This window comes from Nerophis lumbriciformis, linkage group LG12 (assembly GCF_033978685.3).
Source record: "Nerophis lumbriciformis linkage group LG12, RoL_Nlum_v2.1, whole genome shotgun sequence".
Lineage (NCBI taxonomy): Eukaryota > Metazoa > Chordata > Actinopteri > Syngnathiformes > Syngnathidae > Nerophis > Nerophis lumbriciformis.
This window is the reverse complement of record NC_084559.2, coordinates 24,428,733-24,452,039: the sequence shown is the minus strand read 5'-3', so window position 1 is coordinate 24,452,039 and position 23,307 is coordinate 24,428,733. Positions and strand designations below refer to the sequence as shown.

The window sequence follows — 23,307 nt, the reverse complement described above, 5'->3', positions numbered from 1 at the left end:
GACCAGTTCATGCCGTTTTCCCTAACTTTATTCAATGAAGTGATTATCACAATATACACTTTCAATAAGATTACATGACAGTGAATAGGTAAACAAGCGCTTCACAATAACAGACTAAAACTACAATTATGCTGAAAATTAAATCTTGACATAATAAAAAAAACAACTTGAATACTAATCAAAAATATGATAACGCTTCTTTTCAGTTGGTTTACTTCTTTCTTCCACCTCTCTCTTTCAATGCCAAGTGGATGACTGCGCCATTGTTCATGTTGTAATATGCCAGAGAGTTAGAATCTTTGATGAAAATGCCCTATAGTAAAAAAAAAAAAGAAAAAAAAAGGATTATTAGTCACTCACACAAAGTGTTTACATTTGGGTGAAGCAGAATGATGCCTGAATTATGCTGTAACTAATAAGTAGTTTATTTTCACAAGGACAAGAATGAATTTACCTCAAATTGTAGCTTCTGTTTTCCTGCCGGCATGCCTGTGGCTTCATGGATTTTGACTTTAATAACAGAAACCTTTTGAGAAATGACACATTAGTGGTAAGGCACAGTTTATTAATGATAAATATAAAAAGTAACATAATGGTACCTGGTCGACGAGTGGGACTGTGAAATTGAGCACTTGGCCATTTAGCTTCCATTCCGACTTGTCCTGCATGTTGGGGACCTGGACTTTGACAGCCACCGGACCCTTAATATAAACAAACAATAAGTCAGAGTCTGAGACTGTATTTTCACCATATTTTCCCCCGTAGTGTAGGGATGTGTATTGTTTTTAGGTGACTTTTCCACTACCGGGGGGCTCAGGGACCACTCAAATATGAACACTGAGACAGTAATCTTACTCTTGACTTTAATCATATTCAATAATTATATCTAACCTTCTTACAGTTTACAACCTTGTCATATGATATGAAAGCATGTGATAATCACAAAGATTATTATTTAACACGGACCCTAGGCTTAGGTCAGGTTGATTAGAAAAATTAATACAAACCTAATATAAACTTAGACCAACTTTAATGATCCACAAGGGAAATTGTTCCACACAGTAGCTCAGTTACAATGATGGAAAGTGTAAGGATGGAAAGGACAATGCAAGTATAAATAGACTAAATATAGCGATATAAAATATAACATATATACGTAATATTTACATAACATATGTACAGTATATAATATATACTGATATTATATTATATCTATATCATATATACAATATATAACAATTACCATGTCCAATATTACAGTATATGTGACAGCTGCAGCATAAAATAGAGAGTAAATCCAGCAGAAAATAGAAAATAGACATTCAAAACAAAGAGAAGTAGCAAACACAGAAGGTGTCAGGTAATAGACAGATATCATCTATTGCTGTATGGCGAGTGATTATACAGCTGGATGGAGTGCGGAATGAATATACTGCATAAGGTGGGACTTAAATAACTGATGAAAAATACAAATATATTTTTTTGCTAAAATAAACTAAATTCATTATACAAATGTTTAATTCAACTGTCAATAAAGTTAATGTGTAAATGAAAATACAGATTCACCACTTGAGTAATAATTTTTGCACTTTAGATTAGGGATGTCCCGATCCAGGTTTTTGCACTTCCGATCCGATACCGATATTGTTTTTCCATTTCCGATCCGATACCGATACTGACCGATACTGGCCTATCCGAGCATGTATTAAAGTTTAAAGTTATTTAGCCTACTTAGTTGTCAGAATCATGTTGAAAAGGGTTTTAGTACTCTTGATAACAACTAGCCAGCTGAATTAGGAGAGTTTGAATAATACACAATGGTTGGTAACAAGAAACGGACCTGTTTATTCAAGGATAAACACAAAATAGACAAAATTATACATGACAAACAGAAATGGCATCATTGAACTAGGGCTGGGTGATATGGCCTTTTTTTAATATTGCGATATTTTAAGGCCATATTGCGATACACAATATATATCTCGATATTTTGCCTTAACCTTGAATGAACACTTGATGCATATAATCACAGCAGTATGATGATTCTATGTGTTTTGATTGATTGAGACTTTTATTAGTAGGTTGCACAGTGAAGTACATATTCCGTACAATTGACCACTAAATGGTAACACCCGAATAAGTTTTTCAACTTGTTTAAGTCGGCGTCCACTTAAATTGATTCATGATACAGATATATACTATCAGATATATATTATCATCATAATACAGTCATCACACAAGATAATCACATTGAATTATTTACATTATTTATAATCCAGGGTGTGGAGGGGGGCGCCTGATGTAAGTGTCAAAAAGACAGCCAAAAGAGTCTGATATGAGAATAAATCTAAAGTTAAAATATAGGGTAGAAATGCACCCATTTGAAGTAAATGTAGTCCTGATTTTCAAAATGTTTTATCATGGCTTGCATGTCTACATTAAAACATTGTTCTTCATACTGCATTAATATATGCTACTTTTAAACTTTCATGCAGAGAAGGAAATCACAACTAAAAAAATCACAAATTTTTTCATACGGTGTTGTGGAAATTTTTGCCTGGCATTTTGATGTTGTGGACGTGTGGCTTCGAATGGAGATAAGTGTCTCGACAGACGTCACAATATTTGAACAATGATGACAAAAACTGTTTTCTTTGTCGTGTCCGTGTGTCGAAAATTGTTATGCGCTTATTTTTTTATTTGATTTTGTGCGTGGCATAGATTTGCCGTGCGCAGAGGACGCTTGAGCAGGCGCGCACCTTAGCGGCTGCGCTAGCATCACAGCTAACGTTAGCCATGCCGCTACCTCGCTCTCTGCTGAGAGAGGATGTATACGTATGTGACGTATGACGTGACAGTATATGACGTATGACGTGACAGTATGTGACGTGTGTAAGAAGGTGCGCTTGCTGTCTGTGAGAGGGAGACACAGGACAGAGTGAGAAGAGCCTGTCGTGTAATGCCAGCAGCTAAAAGCAACTGCGTGAGAATTGTGGATGTGTTGAAGGTGTGCTGGAAAATGCGGAACGGAGATTACGGAGCAGCAGAAAAGTGGAATGTATTATTTAAATCGGTGCGTTGGAAGACACGGACCGGAGTTTTTTTTTAAACTGGATCTGGATCAGCATTTTCCCATGCCTTGCCGATACACAATTTTTGGCAAATATCGGCAGCCGATCCGATCCAAATATCGGATCGGGACATCCCTACTTTAGATACTATTCTATGACTTTAGCTCCAGACTATTATGTTTGATATTGTCACTACTGCCCCAAGTGGTGTAAAGGTGTATTACAACGGAGTACCGCTGTGCCCATACAAACTACTGGTGGGAATTTTTTTTTCCGCTGGCCCAACACCTATGGTTAAGAAACACTGAACTATAGGACTAACAAAAAACAAAACAAATGAACATATTGAAAGAGTTACCATTCATAGCTATTGCTATTCAAGTCGTAGCTATTTCAAATCTTGGACTGATGAACTTTAGGGACAACAGTTACTTTGTTGTTTGTCTGTAGAGGAAATGAACTAAAAGCACTGCATCGCCACTCTTACTGACCTTGCTTCTTCGAAGAAATTCCTCCTCTGGAATAAGGTTCTCCTCGGACTTCATCTTCTTGTTGTGTGGCTCATCCTCATGAGGGGGCGGGGGATGGGATGGTGGCATTGGAGCCATATTTGGGGGTTGTGGTACCGGAGGAGCAGGAACAAATGCTGGATGGTAACGATGGGAACATTCATTTAACACATGTTCTTACCAGCAGTATATTTGAATCCATTTGTAAGTAAATTATATCTTACCAGTTGGAACGACCATAGGAGGTGGCCTGGGAGCCATCATGTGAGGTGGAGCTGGTGGCATGGGAACCACATTGATACGAGGGCCAGAAATCATGGAAGGCATTGGTGCTAAAACTTGTCCTGAAGCCAGGCGCACCATGGAAGTCATTGGGGGCCTTGGAATTACTGGTACAGCTGACAGAAGAGTTGTACGCACTGGAGGGCCCACCTGAAAACAAGCACATTAATAAGGCTTGTAAAGCAACAACTAGCGGTGCAAGGATTCATCGACATTGCGGACAAATAGACAATAAAATTTAAAAATTAAAATTAAAATTAAAATTCGCTGACAAACTCATTAGTTGGCAATAGTCATGACGTCATCACTCCCCCCCCCTAACCAACAACAAAGATGACTAATTAATTTATAAATATTTATACTGTAACTGTGCAGCTTACAAGGCTTTTACAAAAAGAAAAATAACTATTTAATTTATTGTATTTCCTTTGTAAAACAAGGACAGTCAAAATGGGGAAAAAAAGTAAAATTTGTTTTATGTATAAAAAAAATCGAACAGTTAAAATAGCAGTCATAAAAACAAACATCAAAACTATCTAACTTCCTCAAAAAGAAGTGTTTAAAATAAACTGCTCACTGGCTGATTATTGATTAACTCCTGGCATTTTGAGCAATCTGACTCAATGTATAGAATTGTATCATTGATTAATTTTTCACATTTTAGCTATCTACCGTTTTTTTCGGAGTATAAGTCGCTCCGGAGTTTAAGTCGCACCGGCCAAAAATGCATAATAAAGAAGGAAAAAAAACATATGTCGCACTGGAGTATAAGTCGCATTTTTGGGGGAAATTTAATGGATAAAACCCAACACCAAGAATAGACATTTGGAAGGCAATTTAAAATAAAGATTAGTCAACAGGCTGAAAAAGTGTACATTATATGACGCATAAATAACCAACTGAGAACGTGCCTGGTATGTTAACGTAACATTATGGTAAGAGTCCTTCAAATAACTATAACTTATAGAACATGCTATACGTTTACCAAACAATCAGTCACTCCTAATCGCTAAATCCCATGAAATCTTATACGTCTCTTACGTGAATGAGCTAAATAATATTATTTGATATTTTACAGTAATGTGTTAATAATTTCACACATAAGTCGCTCCTGAGTATAAGTCGCACCCCCGGCCAAACTATGAAAAAAAACTGCGACTTATAGTCCGAAGAATACGGTAAATGTATTTTTTGATGATAAATTTGTATACACAACTTACTGGATGGCGAGACAGTGCTGTGATTGGAGGGCTGGGTTTAGACAAAATGGATGCAGATGATGGCATGGGAAGCATGTGGTGCACGTCACTGGGTTTGCTTGGACCGATTTTCTCTTTATTGTCATCCTCGCCCACCAGGCCTTTGGCTTTGTGAATAGCTTCAATCTGCTCTTGAAGGGTGATGTTAGCCTGTGCTGCTTGCTGCGTGCGCGCCATGCTTCCGGAATGACCATCCCAGGTGACCTGAAGAGAAAGCATCGCAGGAAAACAATGAAAAACACAATGCCACATTTCGGATATAAAACCGTAACTGTACTAACCTTCTCCTCTGGCTTCTGGATTTCTTCTTCTCCAATCTTCTTACCGATGGCGGTCTCCTCCACACCAAAGATATCAGTACGCCTCTCAGCCAGTTGCTTCAAGCTGCTGTCGATATCCAAACCAGGAGCATAAACTTCATCTTCCGTCTGCCTGTCTCTGATGCTGCGGTCCCTTTGCTCCAGCCAGCGCGGATCCAGCAGACCAATACGCATGTGCTCTGGTATTTTACTGGCTGGGATCTTCTCACCAGTAATAGGCGAGATGAGATACTCATCTGAAACTGCGACTGGCGCTGGAGGCTTGGAAGCTGATGAAATGATGGTACCGGATCATCATATATTGTATAATTGGTGTCATACTATTGGCAAGCTAGTGAGAGCACATAAACAGAGGCAGATGTTACCTTTCGGATCGTAGTCTTTACGAATAATAACCTGGTCTGGAGTTGGGGGGAGTGGGGGTGGCATTGGGTTGCTGGGTGGAAGCGGTGCTTTCATGCCTTCCTCCTCATCATCAGATCCCTAGGGTGGAAGATTAAGAAATATGCTATAAACTCATTCTTTTTCATAATAAGCGATATTGGCAAACATCTGATTTATATACAAGTATCAGAGCATTTTTGTTTACTTAATTACCAAATTATTTCCAGTAGGGCTGGGCGATATATCGCGGGTTTGTCTCTGTGCGATATAGAAAATGACTATATCGTGATATTCGAGTATACGTTCTCACACAGTTGCTTTTAGCTGCAGGGCATTAAACTGCATGCGTTTCTCACTCTTTTCTGTCTCTCCTTCTCACAGACTTAAACCAAGCGCACCTTCTTACATACGTCACATACTGTCACTTGAGCAACGTCACACGCTCCCGCGGCGCAGACAGGTAGCGACATGGTAACGTTAGCTGTGATGCTAACAGCTAACGGTGTGGTTTGAGTGGTAATACGAGAGAAAGAAGGTGCGAATCTGGTAACAAATGGAGGAATAATTAATTCCCAAGAAAAACAGCACGGGGTCGATCGTCTGACGGTGGTTTGGCTTCAAGCGGGAATATGTCTTTACATGTCAACATCTCCGTTCGGTGCCACACCAACTAAATGCCGAAGCAACTATTTCCACATCAACACCGTATGACATATACTATTTGATATGCAGCTCATTTTTATGTGACACTTATTAAAATATCTTGTGTGACATCATGCACAAAAGTGCGCTTTATTTGTTTAAAATCAGGGGTGCTCATTACGTCGATCGCGAGCTACCGGTCGATCTCGGAGGGTGTGTCAGTCGATCACCAGCCAGCCATTAAAAAAATAGTCCTAAAAATGAGCGATCATAAATCTTCACTATGACGTCACTTTCGTCACTTGATTGACATTCACGGCACCCGAGGGTCTTCTGAGATGACGCTGGCTGCTGCCAGCTCATTACAATTACGACAGGAAGGCGAGAAACACTTTATTTCAACAGAATCTGGCGCCGTACCTGTCGTCAAAACTCCAAAGACCGACTGCACAGTTGCACAATAAAAGCGCTGCTTCATCCTGCCTGCGCTACCACAATAAGAGTCTCAGAAAGCTGGCGTGCACAAGCTAGCAAGCTACGGAGTTTGCCAACAATGTATTTCTTGTAAAGTGTATACAAAGGAGTACGGAAGCTGGATAAATAAGATGCCAAAAACCAACCACTTTCATGTGGTATTGGACAGAAAGGAGGACTTTTTTTCTCCTCCATTCGAAAATGCGGACCATATCAGCACCACTGTCTGATTCCAATCAATGCAAGTCATCACAATCAGGTAATACACCAACTTATATTCTTGTCTTCATGAAAGAAAGGAATCTATATGTGTTAAACATGCTTGTATTATCTCTAAACACTTAACTTATTAACAATATTAACTATATGTGTTAAACATGCTTGTATTATCTTTAAACACCTTTAACTTATTACCAATATTAACTATAAGTGTTAAACATGTTTGTATTATCTTTAAACACCTTTAACTTGTTAACAATATTAACTGTGTTAAACATTCTTGTATTATCATTAAACACCTTTAATGTATTAACAATATTAACTATATGTGTTAAACATGCTTGCATTATCACTAAACATCTTTAACTTGTTAACAATAGTAACTATATGTGTTAAACATGTTTGCATTATCTTTAAACACCTTTAACTTATTAACAATATTAACTATGTGTTAAACATGCTTGTATTATCATTAAACACCTTTAACTTGTTAACAATATTAACTATATGTATTAAACATACTTGTATTTTCATTAAACACCTTTCATTTATTAACAATATTAACTATGTGTTAAACATGCTTGTATTATCATTAAACACCTTTAACTTGTTAACAATATTAACTATATGTATTAAACATACTTGTATTATCATTAAACACCTTTAATTTATTAACAATATTAACTATATGTGTTAAACATGCTTGCATTATCATGAAACACCTTTAACTTGTTAACAAAAACATGTTTCATAAATAAGTAAATATAAATTATATATATGAATGAGGTAGATCCCCACGACTTGATCAATTGAAAAGTAGCTCGCCTGCAGAAAACGTGTGAGCACCCCTGTTTTAAATTGTATGGATGTAGGGGTACAAAAAGTGCACTTTAATTTAGTGTTGTTTTGAAATGTCATCTTAGTGACATCATTCACAAAAGTGCACTTATAGCTTGTTTTAAAATGTCTCTGACAATCTTGCACTTTCTGTTTTGAAAATGACATGAATGTTTGTGCCACTGCTTAGTAACTGTTTAATAAATACAGTTTTGCTAAATTGACTTAGTTGTGATTTCCCTCTCTGCATGAAAGTTTAAAATGAGCGTATATTAATGCAGTATGAACAAGAATGTTTTAATGTAGACACATAGAATCATCATACTGCTGTGATTATATGTATCAGGTGTTCATTCAAGGCTAAGGCAAAATATCGAGATATATATCGTGTATCGCGATATGGCCTAAAAATATTGAGATATTAAAAAAAGGCCATATCGCCCAGCCCTAATTTCCAGCATCTTCTTACCTCATCCATGTCCTGAACCTGCGTGTCCTGATCAGGTTGTGAGACGTGGCCTACATTTCGTCCCTCCCGTTCGTCATTCTCATCGTCACTTTCGACCTCCATTTCAACTTCCTCACTCTCGCCATACTTTTCGTAACGCTCTTGGATTAGGATGCGGGCTCCAAGTTCCTCTGGGTTAGTGGGCGGGGGGAAGTGGCCTTCAAAAAAACAAAAACAAATGTCAATATTCAATACCGAATTCCATCCAGTTCAGTTTTTTCTCTATACTGCAAACACACTAAGTTAATTACAATGACTGTACTGCATTACCTTGCTCATTAGGCTGGAAATCTACTGTCTCGACCACAACAAAGTCATGCCAATCGATTTGAGCGTAAGCTACTCGTTCCTTCTCTCTTTCTTCCTCTTCTTTCCTCCTTTCACGCTCCTGGTGCTTTGCCCACTCGACACGGTATCGCACCTGGTAGTTGTGCAGTAGTAAAGCTGATTTACACAGACAACAAGCACTGAAATGTAGGGATGTGCTGATCGATTGGCCCCCGATCAATATCAGCCAATTTTCGTGAAAAAGTACGTGATCGGCCATTGCGAATTAGTGCTAGGCCCGGACCGATCATCAATAAGTTGATTAACCGAACGATGAGTGGAAATTAAGTTGGTACGTTTTAAAGCATCGATACATTGCCATCGGTTTCAGCGTTTGTGCCGTAGCGGAATGAAAAGAAGATGGTGAATCCTCTTGTCTTTCATTATGAGTCTTTGAATGCTTGTGTGGTGAGGCGGGCAAATTAGCCCGTGACCAACATATGTAGTAGCGAATATGGAGAAAATAATCACAAAATCAAACGGCATCACACCAGTGAGGGAATATTTCAAATCAAACCTTTGAAACCTATCAGCATCGAGAAGCCAGTTTGCTCAGATACGACAAACTTGCACGCTCACTTGAAACACAACCACCCGACAGTCCGCACTTACTGAGTCGTTTGGTGTACAAGTTCAGTGCAAACAAAACAGCGCAAAATAGTGTGCGTTCACAGGAAGTGTGGTTCAAATCTATGGCGTCACATTAGTGCCAAAAATCCAAGCGCATAAAAACTGTTATCGCGCGGTGATTCTCCATTTTGTGTGCGCGCGCGCGGTGCCTTTCTGCACGCCGTCTCGGTCTGTGCGCTCTCTGTGTACTCCTGGCATCTCTCCTCGCGCTGTCATGTTTCTTTTTGGCACTTTGGGGGCGGGTATGCTTAGACGGCCCCTCCTTTCTGATTGGCTCTGAGCATTTTTCATATGACCAATAATTCTCCAGCGTAGCAACATTGTAGCCATCTTACCTCGGACAGCTAGCCTCAATCATTACATTGATGTCAATGGTACATGTACTAATTAAATTACCATAACTTGCTCGATTTTCGACCAATTTACAAACGGTTTGCCTTGTTACAAATCTTATTACATGTAGATATGACATAAGATGCTGTACCTGTTGAAATTACCTCTGTCGCTTTAAAAAAAAAAAGGCTTAATTGTGCAACATAGTTGTGTAGGGTCAGTGTTAGTCAGTTCTCTGATTATTGTAAACTGTTTCAGAATACATTATTAAAAGGCTATTTTTAACATTCTAAAAACAAAATTCAAAGATTATTTCATTAATTTTATGGCTGAATCAAAAGAAATTCCATAAATTAGAAAATAAATGTTCAAGAAGAAGTGAAAATATAAAATAATGTTATGGTTGGATGTTATTGCTGGTGGACCAGTTCTGGCTGAAAGATGTGATTATGGTGTTTGTTGTCTTATTATTTATTTGGGTCACATTTTGTATTACCCTGTATTGTGTTTATGTGGTATGAAATAACCTTCATCAGCGCGCGACATTTTTTTATCCACTTCTTCCTCCGTAAATCTTGATACATATTGACGATGACCCGCCCTGCTATACTTCTGATTGGCTCTGACCATTTTTCGCCTGACCAATCAGAAAGAAGGGGCCGTCTAAGCATACCCGCCCCTAAAGTGCCAAAACGAAACATGACAGCGCACAGACCGAGACGGCGCGCACGAAGTGAAGAATCAGCGCGCGATAACAGTTTTTATGCGCTCGGATTTTTGGCACTAATGTGACGCCATACAAATCACTACTACATCGCCAAAGAAATGCTGCCATTTTGCTGCTGAAAAATAGCATTTCTAAAGACGCTGCAAACGTCTGACAGACATTTGTCATGTTGTCATGTTATGATGGTGTTTCCGGTCTCGGAATCTGCCAGAGTTAAGTTTTTATTTGCATATAACCTGTTAATACATAGGCTTATACTGTAATGTTTGTATTGTTACTCGGCACTTTTGTTTAAAAAAGGTGATAACTTGATTGTCAATTACCGTATTTTCCGCACTATTAGCCGCACCTAAAAACCACAAATTTACTCAAAAGCTGACAGTGCGGCTTTTAACCCGGTGCGCTTTATATATGGATTAATATTACGATTCATTTTCATAAAGTTTCGATCTCGCAACTTCGGTAAACAGCCGCCATCTTTTTTCCCGGTAGAACAGGAAGCGCTTCTTCTTCTACGCAAGCAACCGCCAAGGTAAGCACCCGCCCCCATAGAACAGGAAGCGCTTCTTCTTCTACTGTAAGCAACCACCCGCCCGCGTAGAAGAAGAAAAAGGGCGCGGATATACCGTACGTTTCATTTCCTTTGTGTGTTTACATCTGTAAAGACCACAAAATGGCTCCTACCAAGTGACAGGGATCCGGTTCATGAAAAGACGCAATCTCTCCATCCGCACACGGATTACTATTTCACAGCAACTGATATTCCTGTGAACCGCACTGTGGATACAACGGGAGCACGTACGGTGAATATTCGCACCACAGGGAATGAGAAGTCATCCTTCACTGTGGTTCTAGCTTGCCATGCTAATGGCCAGAAACTTCCACCCATGGTGATATTCAAAAGGAAGACCTTGCCAAAAGAGACCTTTCCAGCCGGCGTCATCATAAAAGCTAACTCGAAGGGATGGATGAAGAAAAGATGAGCGAGTGGTTAAGGTAAGTTTAAGTTTACGCGAAGAGGCCGGGTGGCTTTTTTCACGCAGCTCTGTCCATGTTGATATACGTATGTTTGTGATTGCACATTTGCGTACATTTTGGGAGTGAACAGAGTTGTTAGAACGCTGGTTTTTAATATATTATTAAAGTTTGACTGACCTATCTGACTGTTTTTTTGACATTCCTTTAGCGCAGTTAGATGCGGCTTACAACACCGGGCGGCTTATAGGTGGACAAAGTTTTGAAATATGCCGTTCATTGAAGGCGCGGCTTTTAACCCAGGGCGCCTTATGGTGCGGAAAATACGGTAAGTAATGTTCAACTCTACCTTTGCTTTCATGTTCAATATCGAAGTGCAACTTTGTCAATACTTTATTTAGCAATTATTATTTATTGTTTTGGTTGTCTATATTTGAGGACCCCCCACAACCTCAACATATATTAAAGCTTTTGGTTGTACCGGACCGGGGGGGAGGGGGGGGGGAGGATAACAGAAAGAAACAACCCTTTTGTGCGAATGAGTGTGAATGAATGAAGGGAGGTTTTTTGGGTTGGTGCACTAATTGAAAGTGTATCTTGTGTTTTATATGTTGATTTAATTAAAAAAAAAAAAATATATATATATATATATATATATATATACACATATATACATATATATATATATTATTATTTTTTTTTCTTGTGCGGCCCAGTACCAATCCATCCACGGACCGGTGGTTTGGGACCACTGTTCTAACAGACAAAGTCAATTTGGTTATTGTTTGTATTCTTTAACTTAGAGATTTAAAAGTTAATATTTCAACTACAAAAAGACATGCACCTGGGGATAGGTTGATTGGCAACACTAAATTGGCTCTAGTGTGTGAATGTGAGTGTGAATGTTGTCTGTGTTGGCCCTGCGATGAGATGGCAACTTGTCCAGGGTATAGCCCGCCTTCCGCCCGAATGCAGCCGAGATAGGCTCCAGCCCACCCACGCAACCCCGAAAGGGACAAGCGGTAGAAAATAGATGGGATGGATGTTAAAATATACGAGAAATACAAGTTTATTGTGTTTGAAATTATATATTTGCATTATTATTATGAATAATCATTACATCACTGGTTAATTTGGTCTAAAAAAAATAATGGCAGTGGAATCACTTATCTGCAATAATTTTTAAGTCAATATATATTATATCGTCGAGCAAAATTTGTTATCCGCCCAGGCCTAATTCATGCCTTTTAATGCTGACCTGACACTGTATTTATTTTTGGCGGTTAACAGCTAATTATGTGTCTCCATAGGGAGGAGCTACTCCCCTTAGATAATAATAATAATTATCATCATTATTACGGCAATTTAACAACATTTCTTAGTATCTTAAGTATCATTATCACTCGAGGGCGGGGTTAAACATGTTGAACAGCAAAATCCAGCCAGGAGCAGGCATGCTAATCGCTAAAATAACCGCTAAGCTATATTAAAACAACTGAAGAAAGAGGAAGATAATACAACAGCAACTGTCGGTGGGTCAGCATTGTCGCATTCAGCACACAACATGTAAGAGGAGGGCGGATCGATCTATAAACTGGTGGTGTCGATACCAAGGGTAGTATTAGTATTTGATCGATCCAAGAGCGATCAGGTTCATAATTTTTTATTTTCTTAAAATATTATTTTTGTTTTGTTAAAGTTTACAAATTCAGGAAATAATTCCCTGGACACAGAAGGACTTTGAGGCCAAAAAACAAATGATTTACCCGAGTAGTAGATAGTAGTTTTTGCTTTTGTTGAGTTATTGTGTAGCGGGGGGTGTATATTGTAGCGTCCCGGAAGAGTTAGTGCTGCAAGGGATTCTGGGTATTTGTTCTGTTGTGTTTATGTTGTGTTACGGTGCGGATGTTCTCCCGAAATGTGTTTGTCATTCTTGTTTGGTGTGGGTTCACAGTGTGGCGCATATTTGTAAATTGTTTATACCGCCACCCTCAGTGTGACCTGTATGGCTGTTGACCAATTTGCCTTGCATTCACTTGTGTGTGAAAAGCCGTAGGTATTATGTGCTTGGGTCGGCACGCAAAGGCAGAACCTTTAAGGTTTATTGGCGCTCTGTACTTCTCCCTACGTCCGTGTACCACTCCGTTCAGCTGCGTTTTAAAAAGTCATAAATTTTACTTTTTGAAACAGATACCGATAATTTCCGATATTACATTTTAAAGCATTTATCGGCCGATAATACCGGCAGCCCGATATTATAGGACATCTCTATATGTCACAAAAGAGAACAAAAAACTAGTTTAAATATTGTGTTCATATTGTTCAACTGTCAATACCACTCATCAGAAATAAACTGAAAAATGTACCAATACGTCATGTGATTAGTATCAGCATCAGCCGAGCTTACTCATAGATGATCAGTATCGGAATCGGCAGCATAAAACTGATCGGCACAACCCTACTGAAATCATCGTTTACCTGGTCCATAACGTCTTTAGGATTCTCTGACTCTTTCTTTAGCTTTGCCAGGAGGCCTTTGGGTGGAATTAAAATCTACAAATTTAGGGACAACACAGGAATTAGTTTCAAAATAGTCAATATAGAGATAAAGGAAAAAGAGGCAACACCCACCTTTGTATACTGTTCAACTAATTTAGTGAAGTAGTTGAAAAGACTGTGTTGAGGCCTTAGGAAATCAAACTGGTAGTTCCTCTGTTCTTTCTGCATGAGCTGAGTAAGGAATTGGCGGCCATTGCGGGCAACAAACTGGGCGGTAAGTTTGACGACATCCAGATCAAACGCAGCAATTGATGGAGGATCAGCAAGAAACTCGTACTCAGGAGGTGGTTCTTTGGGAATTTCCTGGATCGCCTGCACCTTTGGACAGGCACAATAATCAACACGAGAGCATTAGTTTTATACCTGTAATTTGCAAACGGGTATATCAATCAATCAATAAAGCCTTTAAAAAACATACTTTTTGAGGAAGTTGCTGGGTCTGCAGCATGGCCTGCTGCATAACCTTAGGCACAGCTGCAGATGGCTCTTGGGCTTTACCTTCTTTGAACTCATTGACCTTGTGTCGGTAATAAGCATGGTATGGGTCGTTTGGGTTAAGAAAGTTAAACTTTGGATTGTTGATTTCATTCTGCCTGATTCTTGCTTCAAATTCGGGCCCATTTCTGAAAATGGACAAAACTCGATTAAAGCAATGTGGGGAATATATTTACATGAATTAAAAATACAAATTTTAAATTTTTGTGTAAGCAAACAAAAACCGTGAATTTAAAGTCCAAAAAATATTTGCAAACAATTCAACAAACCAAAAACGATTTTCAACCAAAACTCAAACAAAACCATTTATCGATTTGTAATTGAAACAAGTAATTTGGTAAAGAAAAAAGTTTTGTTTACTCATATTTTTTTATATTTCATGATTTCTTTTTTTAATGTATTTAAATCCATGATTCTGTTTTCAAATCTGTAAATATTTTTTTGTTAGCTTGCATAAAAACACATTTCTTTCCATAAGTTGTAATTAGAAACCAACCTGGCAACAAAGCTGGCTGTTTTATCAACAATGTTTCGGACCTCAGGTGGTGGGTATATGATGCCAACCATGGGTTTGGTGGCTGGTGTTTCTTCCGTTGCGTCATTCTGCAAAACAGACAGAGTTGTGTGTCAACAAAGTTAACAATAAAAGAAGATTTTCATTAAATGATTACAGCAAAAACAATATTTCATGTGTTTTTACCAAAACCACATTCCTAGATACATGTTAGGCTGCATATTCCATAGCAACAACATACTGTATCTTGATATTACTAACATTGCTGAAATTAATCATTGCTTGACACCAGGGATTCAAGTTAAAAATCTAACTAAACTTTGAGGCACAAGATTAATTTCACACAATTAAAGCAAATTATGGACACTGAATTATAGATGGCAGCACACTATTTGGCTTGCGACAGGAGAGTAGCCAATTGCTTGACTACGCGGCTAAATACACATCTATCAAATAAGTACCGTACTTAACAATGTACAAATAATTCCAATATAGTCTTTCATGTTTTAATGCCTATTTTTTTACCCATCCAGGTGTAAAGAAATGATGTGCCTCTATACTTTTGTACTTCTTAAACTCCTTGTTGTTCTATTTACTGTTGTAATTGGTTTTACCCTTTAAAATCGTTTTTAAATCATATTTATTTTAAATTGTTTTTAATATTGTTGTGCAGCACTTTGGAAACATGTTGTTGTTTAAATGTGCTATATAAACAAAGTGGATTGGATTGATTGGATTGTTAGGTGGTGGACCAGATAGGTTTAAAAGTCCACTTCGACGTTGATGAATATTTTAAAGTCTTCCTACTGCCTTTTGGACATGTTAGATTGTACAATTTTAACTACGTGTTGTTCCTTAAAGGGGAACATTATCACCAGACCTATGTAAGCGTCAATATATACCTTGATGTTGCAGAAAAAAGACCATATATTTTTTTAACCGATTTCCGAACTCTAAATGGGTGAATTTTGGCGAATTAAACGCCTTTCTAATATTCGCTCTCGGAGCGATGACGTCACAACGTGACGTCGCATCGGGAAGCAATCCGCCATTTTCTCAAACACCGGGTCAAAACAGCTCTGTTATTTTCCGTTTTTTCGACTGTTTTCCGTACCTTGGAGACAGCATGCCTCGTCGGTGTGTTGTCGGAGGGTGTAACAACACGAACAGGGACGGATTCAAGTTGCACCAGTTGCCCAAAGATGCGAAAGTGGCAAGAAATTGGACGTTTGTTCCGCACACTTTACCGACGAAAGCTATGCTACGACAGAGATGGCAAGAATGTGTGGATATCCTGCGACACTCAAAGCAGATGCATTTCCAACGATAAAGTCAAAGAAATCTGCCGCCAGACCCCCATTGAATCTGCCGGTTTGTGAGCAATTCAGGGACAAAGGACCTCGGTAGCACGACAAGAAATGGCGGCAGTTTGTTCCCGCAGACAAGCGAGCTAAACTCCCTGGATGTCTTGGCTCACACTGTCCCAAGATGATCAAGAGAAGAATATCGACCCTAGCTTCCCTGGCCTGCTGGCATGAGGGTATGTCTGCAGAATATATTAATTGATGAAAATTGGGCTGTCTGCACTCTCAAAGTGCATGTTGTTGCCAAATGTATTTCATATGCTGGAAACCTAGTTCATAGTTGTTAGTTTCCTTTAATGCCAAACAAACACATACCAATCGTTGGTTAGAAGGCGATCGCCGAATTTGTCCTCGCTTTCTCCCGTGTCGCTGGCTGTCGTGTCGTTTTCGTCGGTTTCGCTTGCATACGGTTCAAACCGATATGGCTCAATAGCTTCAGTTTCTTCTTCAATTTCGTTTTCGCTACCTGCCTCCACACTACAACCATCCGTTTCAATACATTCGTAATCTGTTGAATCGCTTAAGCCGCTGAAATCCGAGTCTGAATCCGAGCTAATGTCGCTATAGCTTGCTGTTCTTTCCGCCATGTTTGTTTGTGGTGGCATCACTATGTGACGTCACAGGAAAATGGACGGGTGGTTAAAATCAGGCACTTTGAAGCTTTTTTTAGGGATATTGCGTGATGGGTAAAATTTTGAAAAAAACTTCGAAAAATATAATAAGCCACTGGGAACTGATTTATAATGGTTTTAACAATTCTGAAATTGTGATAATGTTCCCCTTTAATCATGGTTTCTGCATGTATCAGCAAATTTAATTGAATCCCTATTAATGCCTTTTTCAATGCCACTTGAAAAAAATAATAATGCCCATGTCCAGCTGCAGATAGTTACTACATACAGTTGCAGAGGTACATTTTGCTTACAACGGTCTGTATAGACAAAACTGTAAGCATTTGACGATAAATAATCTTGAATAATAGAAGTGTATATGAACTGTTACTCTCTAGTGAATTAGATTTGGCTCACCAGACTATTTAGTCTGAGAATGTATTTGTATTTATTTTTCTGTAGTGGTAGCAGCATCTGCCAGTTGTGGTGGTGTCGTGGCTATAGCAGAAGTTGCTTTGTTTGTCACGCCAAAGAAATTTAGCAATTTTAACTGCTGCCTGCCTTTAATCGCCGACTTGTGATTGGCTAAGAGCATGTGTGATTTCACCACATTAATTTTTTTAAATGCCTCTGGACATTGAATTTAATGCTTTAAAAGGCCCTAATTTTTGCTAAGATTATTTAATTACTTTTAATGTTTTTTAATGACCGTGAATTAGTGCAAACCCTTTTAATGTAGCTTGATAGGCATGCCTTAAACACATAAACCATTCTTCATGTTGTGGGCTGATTAATTACTACCGCCAGGAGTTTACATATTTGTTTGTTTGTGCGCGTGCAGCATAGCTCAAAAAGTTATGGATAGATTTGCACTAACTTCAAACATTAACTGTACATTTTGATTAAACTGTGAGGAAATGCCAGAAATGGGATAAGGAACAAGTTATTACATTTTTGGGATGATCCAAATCACCGTCTAGAACGGGGATCAGCAACCTGCATGCGGCTCTTTAGCGCTGCCCTAGTGGCTCCCTGGACCTCTTTCAGAGATGTGTGAAAATGGAAAAAGATGAAGAAAAAATATTTTTTTGTTTTAATATATTTTCTATAGGAGACCAAACATGACACAAACCTTCCTATTTGTTAGAAACCCCACTGTTTATGTTATACATGCTTCACTGATGAGAGTATTTGGCAAGCACCGTTTGTTCCTACTAATTTCAGCGATCCTTGAACTCATCGTAGTTTGTTTACATGTACAACTTTCTCCGATGCTGCCACAGAAAGACGTGTTTTATGCCACTCCTTCTTTGTCTCATTTTGTCCACCAAACGTTTTAGGCTGTGCGTGAATGATTATCAGCCATATTTTGTCAATTCATGACTGCAAGCTAATCGATGCTAACATGCTATTTAGGCTAGCTGTATGTACATATTGCATCTTTATGCCTCGTTTGTAGGTATATTTGAGCTAATTTAATTTCCTTTCCTTATGTCCTATGTGTGTTTATAATAAAATACGTATTTTATTATATTTGCATGTCTCATGACACATTATCTGTATGTAATATTGACTGCATTTCTAGTAGTGGTTTGTGTACCATGTTGTTCCAGACCACAGCAAACCTTATCCAGCTTGCAACGATTGTAATAAATCCATTAGAAGCAGACAGCCTGTCGTTTCCTTTAACTTGGACAGATACATCTATACCTTTGGCCTTTCTGAGCCAGTATTTTTTCCAGAAGTTATCTCATCCTCTGACAAGCCTCCATTTTACTAATGATTTCCATCCATCCATCCATTTCTACCGCTTGTCGGGGGCTGCTGGAGCCTATCTCAGCTGCATTCGGGCAGAAGGCGGCGTACACCCTGGACAAGTCCCCACCTCATCACAGGGCCAGCACAGATAGACAACATTCGCACTCACATTCACACCCTAGGGCCAATTTAGTCTTGCCAATCAACCTATCCCCCAGGTGCATATCTTTGGAGGCAGGAGGAAGCCGGAGTACCCGGAGGGAACCCACGCAGTCACGAGGAGAACATGCAAACTCCACACAGAAAGATCCCGAGTGCAGGATCGAACCCAGGACCTTTGTATTGCGAGGCAGACGCACTAACCACTCTACCAATGGTGCAAAAATGTGTAGAATAAAAGTTAAAAATACAACATTTCTGTCAACGAAGACTTGCGTCAATAGTAGGCTAATATAGTTGATATAGACACTTACCGTATTTTCCGCACTATTAGCCGCACCTAAAAACCACAAATTTACTCAAAAGCTGACAGTGCGCCTTTTAACGCGGTGCGCTTTATATATGGATAAATATTAAGATTCATTTTCATAAAGTTTCGGTCTTGCAACTTCGGTAAACAGCCGCCATCTTTTTTCCCGGTAGAACAGGAAGCGCTTCTTCTTCTACGCAAGCAACCGCCAAGGTAAGCACCCGCCCCCATAGAACAGGAAGCGCTTCTTCTTCTACTGTAAGCAACCACCCGCCCGCGTAGAAGAAGAAAAAGCACGCGGATATCACCGTACGTTTCATTTCCTTTGTGTGTTTACATCTGTAAAGACCACAAAATGGCTCCTACAAAGCGACAAGGATCCGGTTCATGAAAAGACGCAATCTCTCCATCCGCACACGGATTACTACCGTATTTCACAGCAACTGATATTCCTGTGAACCGCACTGTGGAACGGGAGCACGTACGGTGAATATTCGCACCACAGGGAATGAGAAGTCATCCTTCACTGTGGTTCTAGCTTGCCATGCTAATGAAACTTCCACCCATTGTGATATTCAAAAGGAAGACCTTGCCAAAAGAGACCTTTCCAGCCGGCGTCCTCATAAAAGCTAACTCGAAGGGATGGATGAAGAAAAGATGAGCGAGTGGTTAAGGTAAGTTTAAGTTTACGCGAAGAGGCCGGGTGGCTTTTTTCACGCAGCTCTGTCCATGTTGATATACGTATGTTTGTGATTGCACATTTGCGTACATTTTGGGAGTGAACAGAGTTGTTAGAACGCTGGTTTTTAATATATTATTAAAGTTTGACTGACCTATCTGACTGTTTTTTTGACATTCCTTTAGCGCAGTTAGATGCGGCTTACAACACCGGGCGGCTTATAGGTGGACAAAGTTTTGAAATATGCCGTTCATTGAAGGCGCGGCTTTTAACCCAGGGCGCCTTATGGTGCGGAAAATACGGTACATCATGTGTTGCCTTCATTATATAAGACTTTTCAATTTTAGCGGCTCCAGGCAGATTTTTTTGGGGGTATTTTTGGTCCAATATGGCTTATTCAACATTTTGGGTTGCCGACTCCTGGTCTAGAATCTAGACTCTCGGTACATTTAGGACTAGAGATGTCCGATATTATCGGCCAAATACATGCTTTAAATATAATATCAGAAATTATCGGTATCGGTTTCAAAAAGTAAAATTTACGACTTTTTAAAACGCCGCTGTACGAGTGGTACACGGACGTAGGGAGAAGTACAGATCGCCAATAAACCTTAAAGGCCCAATCACATAATATCTACAGCTTTTCACACACACACGAGTGAATGCAATACATACTTGGTCAACAGCCATACAGGTCACACTGAGGGTGGCCGTATAAACAACTTTAACACTGTTACAAATATGCGCCACACTGTCAACCCACACCAAACAAGAATGACAAACACATTTCGGGAGAACATCCGCACCGTAACAACATAAACACAACAGAATACCCAGAACCCCTTGCAGCACTAACTCTTCCGGGACGCTACACCCCCCCACCTCAACCTCCTCATGCTCTCTCAGGGAGAGAATGTCCCAAATTCCAAGCTACTGTTTTGAGGCATGTTAAAAAAAATAATGCACTTTGTGACTTCAATAATAAATATGGCAGTGCCATGTTGGCATTTTTTTTTCCATAACTTGAGTTGATTTATTTTGGAAAACCTTGTTATATTGTTTAATGCACCCAGCGGGGCATCACAACAAAATTAGGCATCATAATGTGTTAATTCCACGACTGTATATATCGGTATCGGTTGATATCGTAATCGGTAATTAAGAGTTGGACAATATCGGAATATCGGCAAAAAAGCCATTATCGGACATCTCTATTTAGGACTTTTTAACAAAGATTCTTTACTATTGGGAGATAGGGCCCTAGTGGTTAAAGTGTCCGCCCTGTGACTGGGATGTTGTGAGTTCAAATCCCGGCCGAGTCATACCAAAGACTACATAAAATGGGACCCTTTGCCTCACTGCTTGGCACTCAGCATCAAGGGTTGGAATTGGGGGTTAAATATGGCGTCACATTAGTGCCAAAAATCAGAGCGCATAAAAACTGTTATCGCGCGCTGATTCTCTACTTCGCGCGACACCCTTTTGCGCGCGCGTGGTGCCTTTTTGCGCGCGTGCGGTGCCTTTCTGTGCGCGCGCGACGCCTTTCTGCGCGCGCTCTGTGTACTCCTGGCATCTCTCCTCGCGCTGTCATGTTTCTTTTTGGCACTTTGGGGGCGGGTATGCTTAGACGGACCCTTCTTTCTGATCGGTCAGGCGAAAAACGCTGAAAAATGCTCAGAGCCAATCAGAAGTATAGCAGGGCGGGTCATCGTCAATATGTATCAAGATTTACGGAGGAAGAAGTGGATAAAAAAATGTTGCGCGCTGATGAAGGTTATTTCATACCACATAAACACAATACAGGGTAATACAAAATGTGACCCAAATAAATAATAAGACAACAAACACCATAATCACATCTTTCAGCCAGAACTGGTCCACCAGCAATAACATCCAACCATAACATTATTTTATATTTTCACTTCTTCTTGAACATTTGTTTTCTAATTTATGGAATTTCTTTTGATTCAGGAATAAAATTAATGAAATAATCTTTGAATTTTGTTTTTAAAATGTTAAAAATAGCTTTTAATAATGTATTCTGAAACAGTTAAAAATAATCAGAGAACTGACTAACACTGACACTACACAACTATGTTGCACAATTAAGTCTTTTTTTTTTTTAAGCGAAAGAGGTAATTTCAACAGGTACAGCATCCTATGTCATATCTACATGTAATAAGATTTGTAACAAGGCAAACCGTTTGTAAATTGGTCGAAAATCGAGCAAGTTATGGTCATTTAATTAGTACATGTACCGTTGACATCAATGTAATGATTGAGGCTAGATGTCCGAGGTAAGATGGCTACAACGTTGCTACGCTGGAGAATCATTGGTCATATGAAAAATGCTCAGAGCCAATCAGAAAGAAGGGGCCGTCTAAGCATACCCGCCCCCAAAGTGCCAAAAAGAAACATGACAGCGCGAGGAGAGATGCCAGGAGTACACAGCGCGGGCAGAAAGGCACCGCGCGCGCGCAAAAGGGTGTCGCGCGCGCACGAAGTGGAGAATCAGCGCGCGATAACCGTTTTTATGCGCTCGGATTTTTGGCACTAATGTGACGCCATAGTTAAATCACCAAATGATTCCTGAGCGCAGCCCCTGCTGCTGCTCACTGCTCCCCTCACCTCCCAGGGGGGCGATCAAGGGGATGGGTCAAATGCAGAGGATAATTTCACCACACCTAGTGTGTGCGTGACAACCATTGGGACTTTTTACTTTACTTTAAAAGGGAGAAAGGTCTGCGCTGTAGTCCCGAGTGCTTTTCTCGCATCTAAACTGTCGTAGCAGATGTAACTTTGTTTTAATGTTCATGTTGTATACATCACATTTCAAACAAAAGACGAAGAATGAACAGCGCTCGATGTAATCCTGCCAAATATAGCGAGTACACGGCTGAAGCGTGAAAACCCTTGATTCTATTTTTGATTGGTTTAAGAATACGTAAAAAGTTTATAATAAACAAGTCCACATATTGTTATATTTTAAGGACAACATAATTGCATACATCGGAGCAGAAGGTTAGTTATCTTAAAGCGGCTAACAAGCAGTGCTAACATTACCTTGCCGAGTTCCGGCTGGACAATTTGAACAGGGCCAGGCGGCATGATTGCGTCTTTTTACGGACCTAAAGACGATCTGAAAAACATATTTAGACAGTGTGTCATTTTAAGAAGATGCACGAGCAATCAAATACTTCATAATTACATATAAAAGCAAATTTGCTGGAAAACCTACTGCGTGGTGCCGCCGATGACCCTGCTTTAATGGCGGCGTATTGCTTCCGGATTTATGCCGCAAAGAACTATGGGACCTTGAGTTCCGGTGCCTGTGTTTCCACGGAGATGAGGTCTCAACAAG

At 39.5% G+C, this 23,307-nt stretch overlaps 1 protein-coding gene across 2 annotated transcripts; it reads right to left on the bottom strand.

The window, feature by feature from the left end:
- Positions 1 to 10: 10 nt before the first annotated feature.
- sf3a1 (splicing factor 3a, subunit 1) lies at positions 11 to 23,304 on the bottom strand. 2 transcript variants are annotated; one of them, XM_061986131.1, is made up of 16 exons: positions 23,185 to 23,304; positions 23,010 to 23,085; positions 15,048 to 15,154; positions 14,475 to 14,679; positions 14,129 to 14,374; positions 13,976 to 14,050; positions 8,776 to 8,926; positions 8,467 to 8,663; positions 5,807 to 5,924; positions 5,403 to 5,710; positions 5,083 to 5,325; positions 3,805 to 4,012; positions 3,563 to 3,717; positions 600 to 701; positions 455 to 526; positions 11 to 313 (listed from the first exon to the last, which is right to left on the bottom strand). In XM_061986131.1, the coding sequence occupies exons 2-16, from the start codon at positions 23,052 to 23,054 to the stop codon at positions 212 to 214; spliced, it is 2,334 nt and encodes a 777-aa protein (XP_061842115.1). In that variant the 5' UTR covers positions 23,055 to 23,085; positions 23,185 to 23,304; the 3' UTR covers positions 11 to 211. The 2 variants fall into 2 exon arrangements, with proteins under 2 accessions (XP_061842115.1, XP_061842116.1); XM_061986132.1 differs by having other exon boundaries at positions 23,155 to 23,202.
- Positions 23,305 to 23,307: the final 3 nt, after the last annotated feature.

Coding starts and splice junctions, on each gene's coding strand:
- sf3a1 (XM_061986131.1), bottom strand. CDS start 23,054: ATGCCGCCTGGCCCTGTTCAAATTGTCCAGCCGGAACTCGGCAAG. Junction 8,927..13,975: donor CTAAAGACGTTATGGACCAG/GTAAACGATGAT, acceptor CACAACTACCAG/GTGCGATACCGTGTCGAGTG. Junction 5,925..8,466: donor AGGTTCAGGACATGGATGAG/GTAAGAAGATGC, acceptor CTTCCACCCTAG/GGATCTGATGATGAGGAGGA.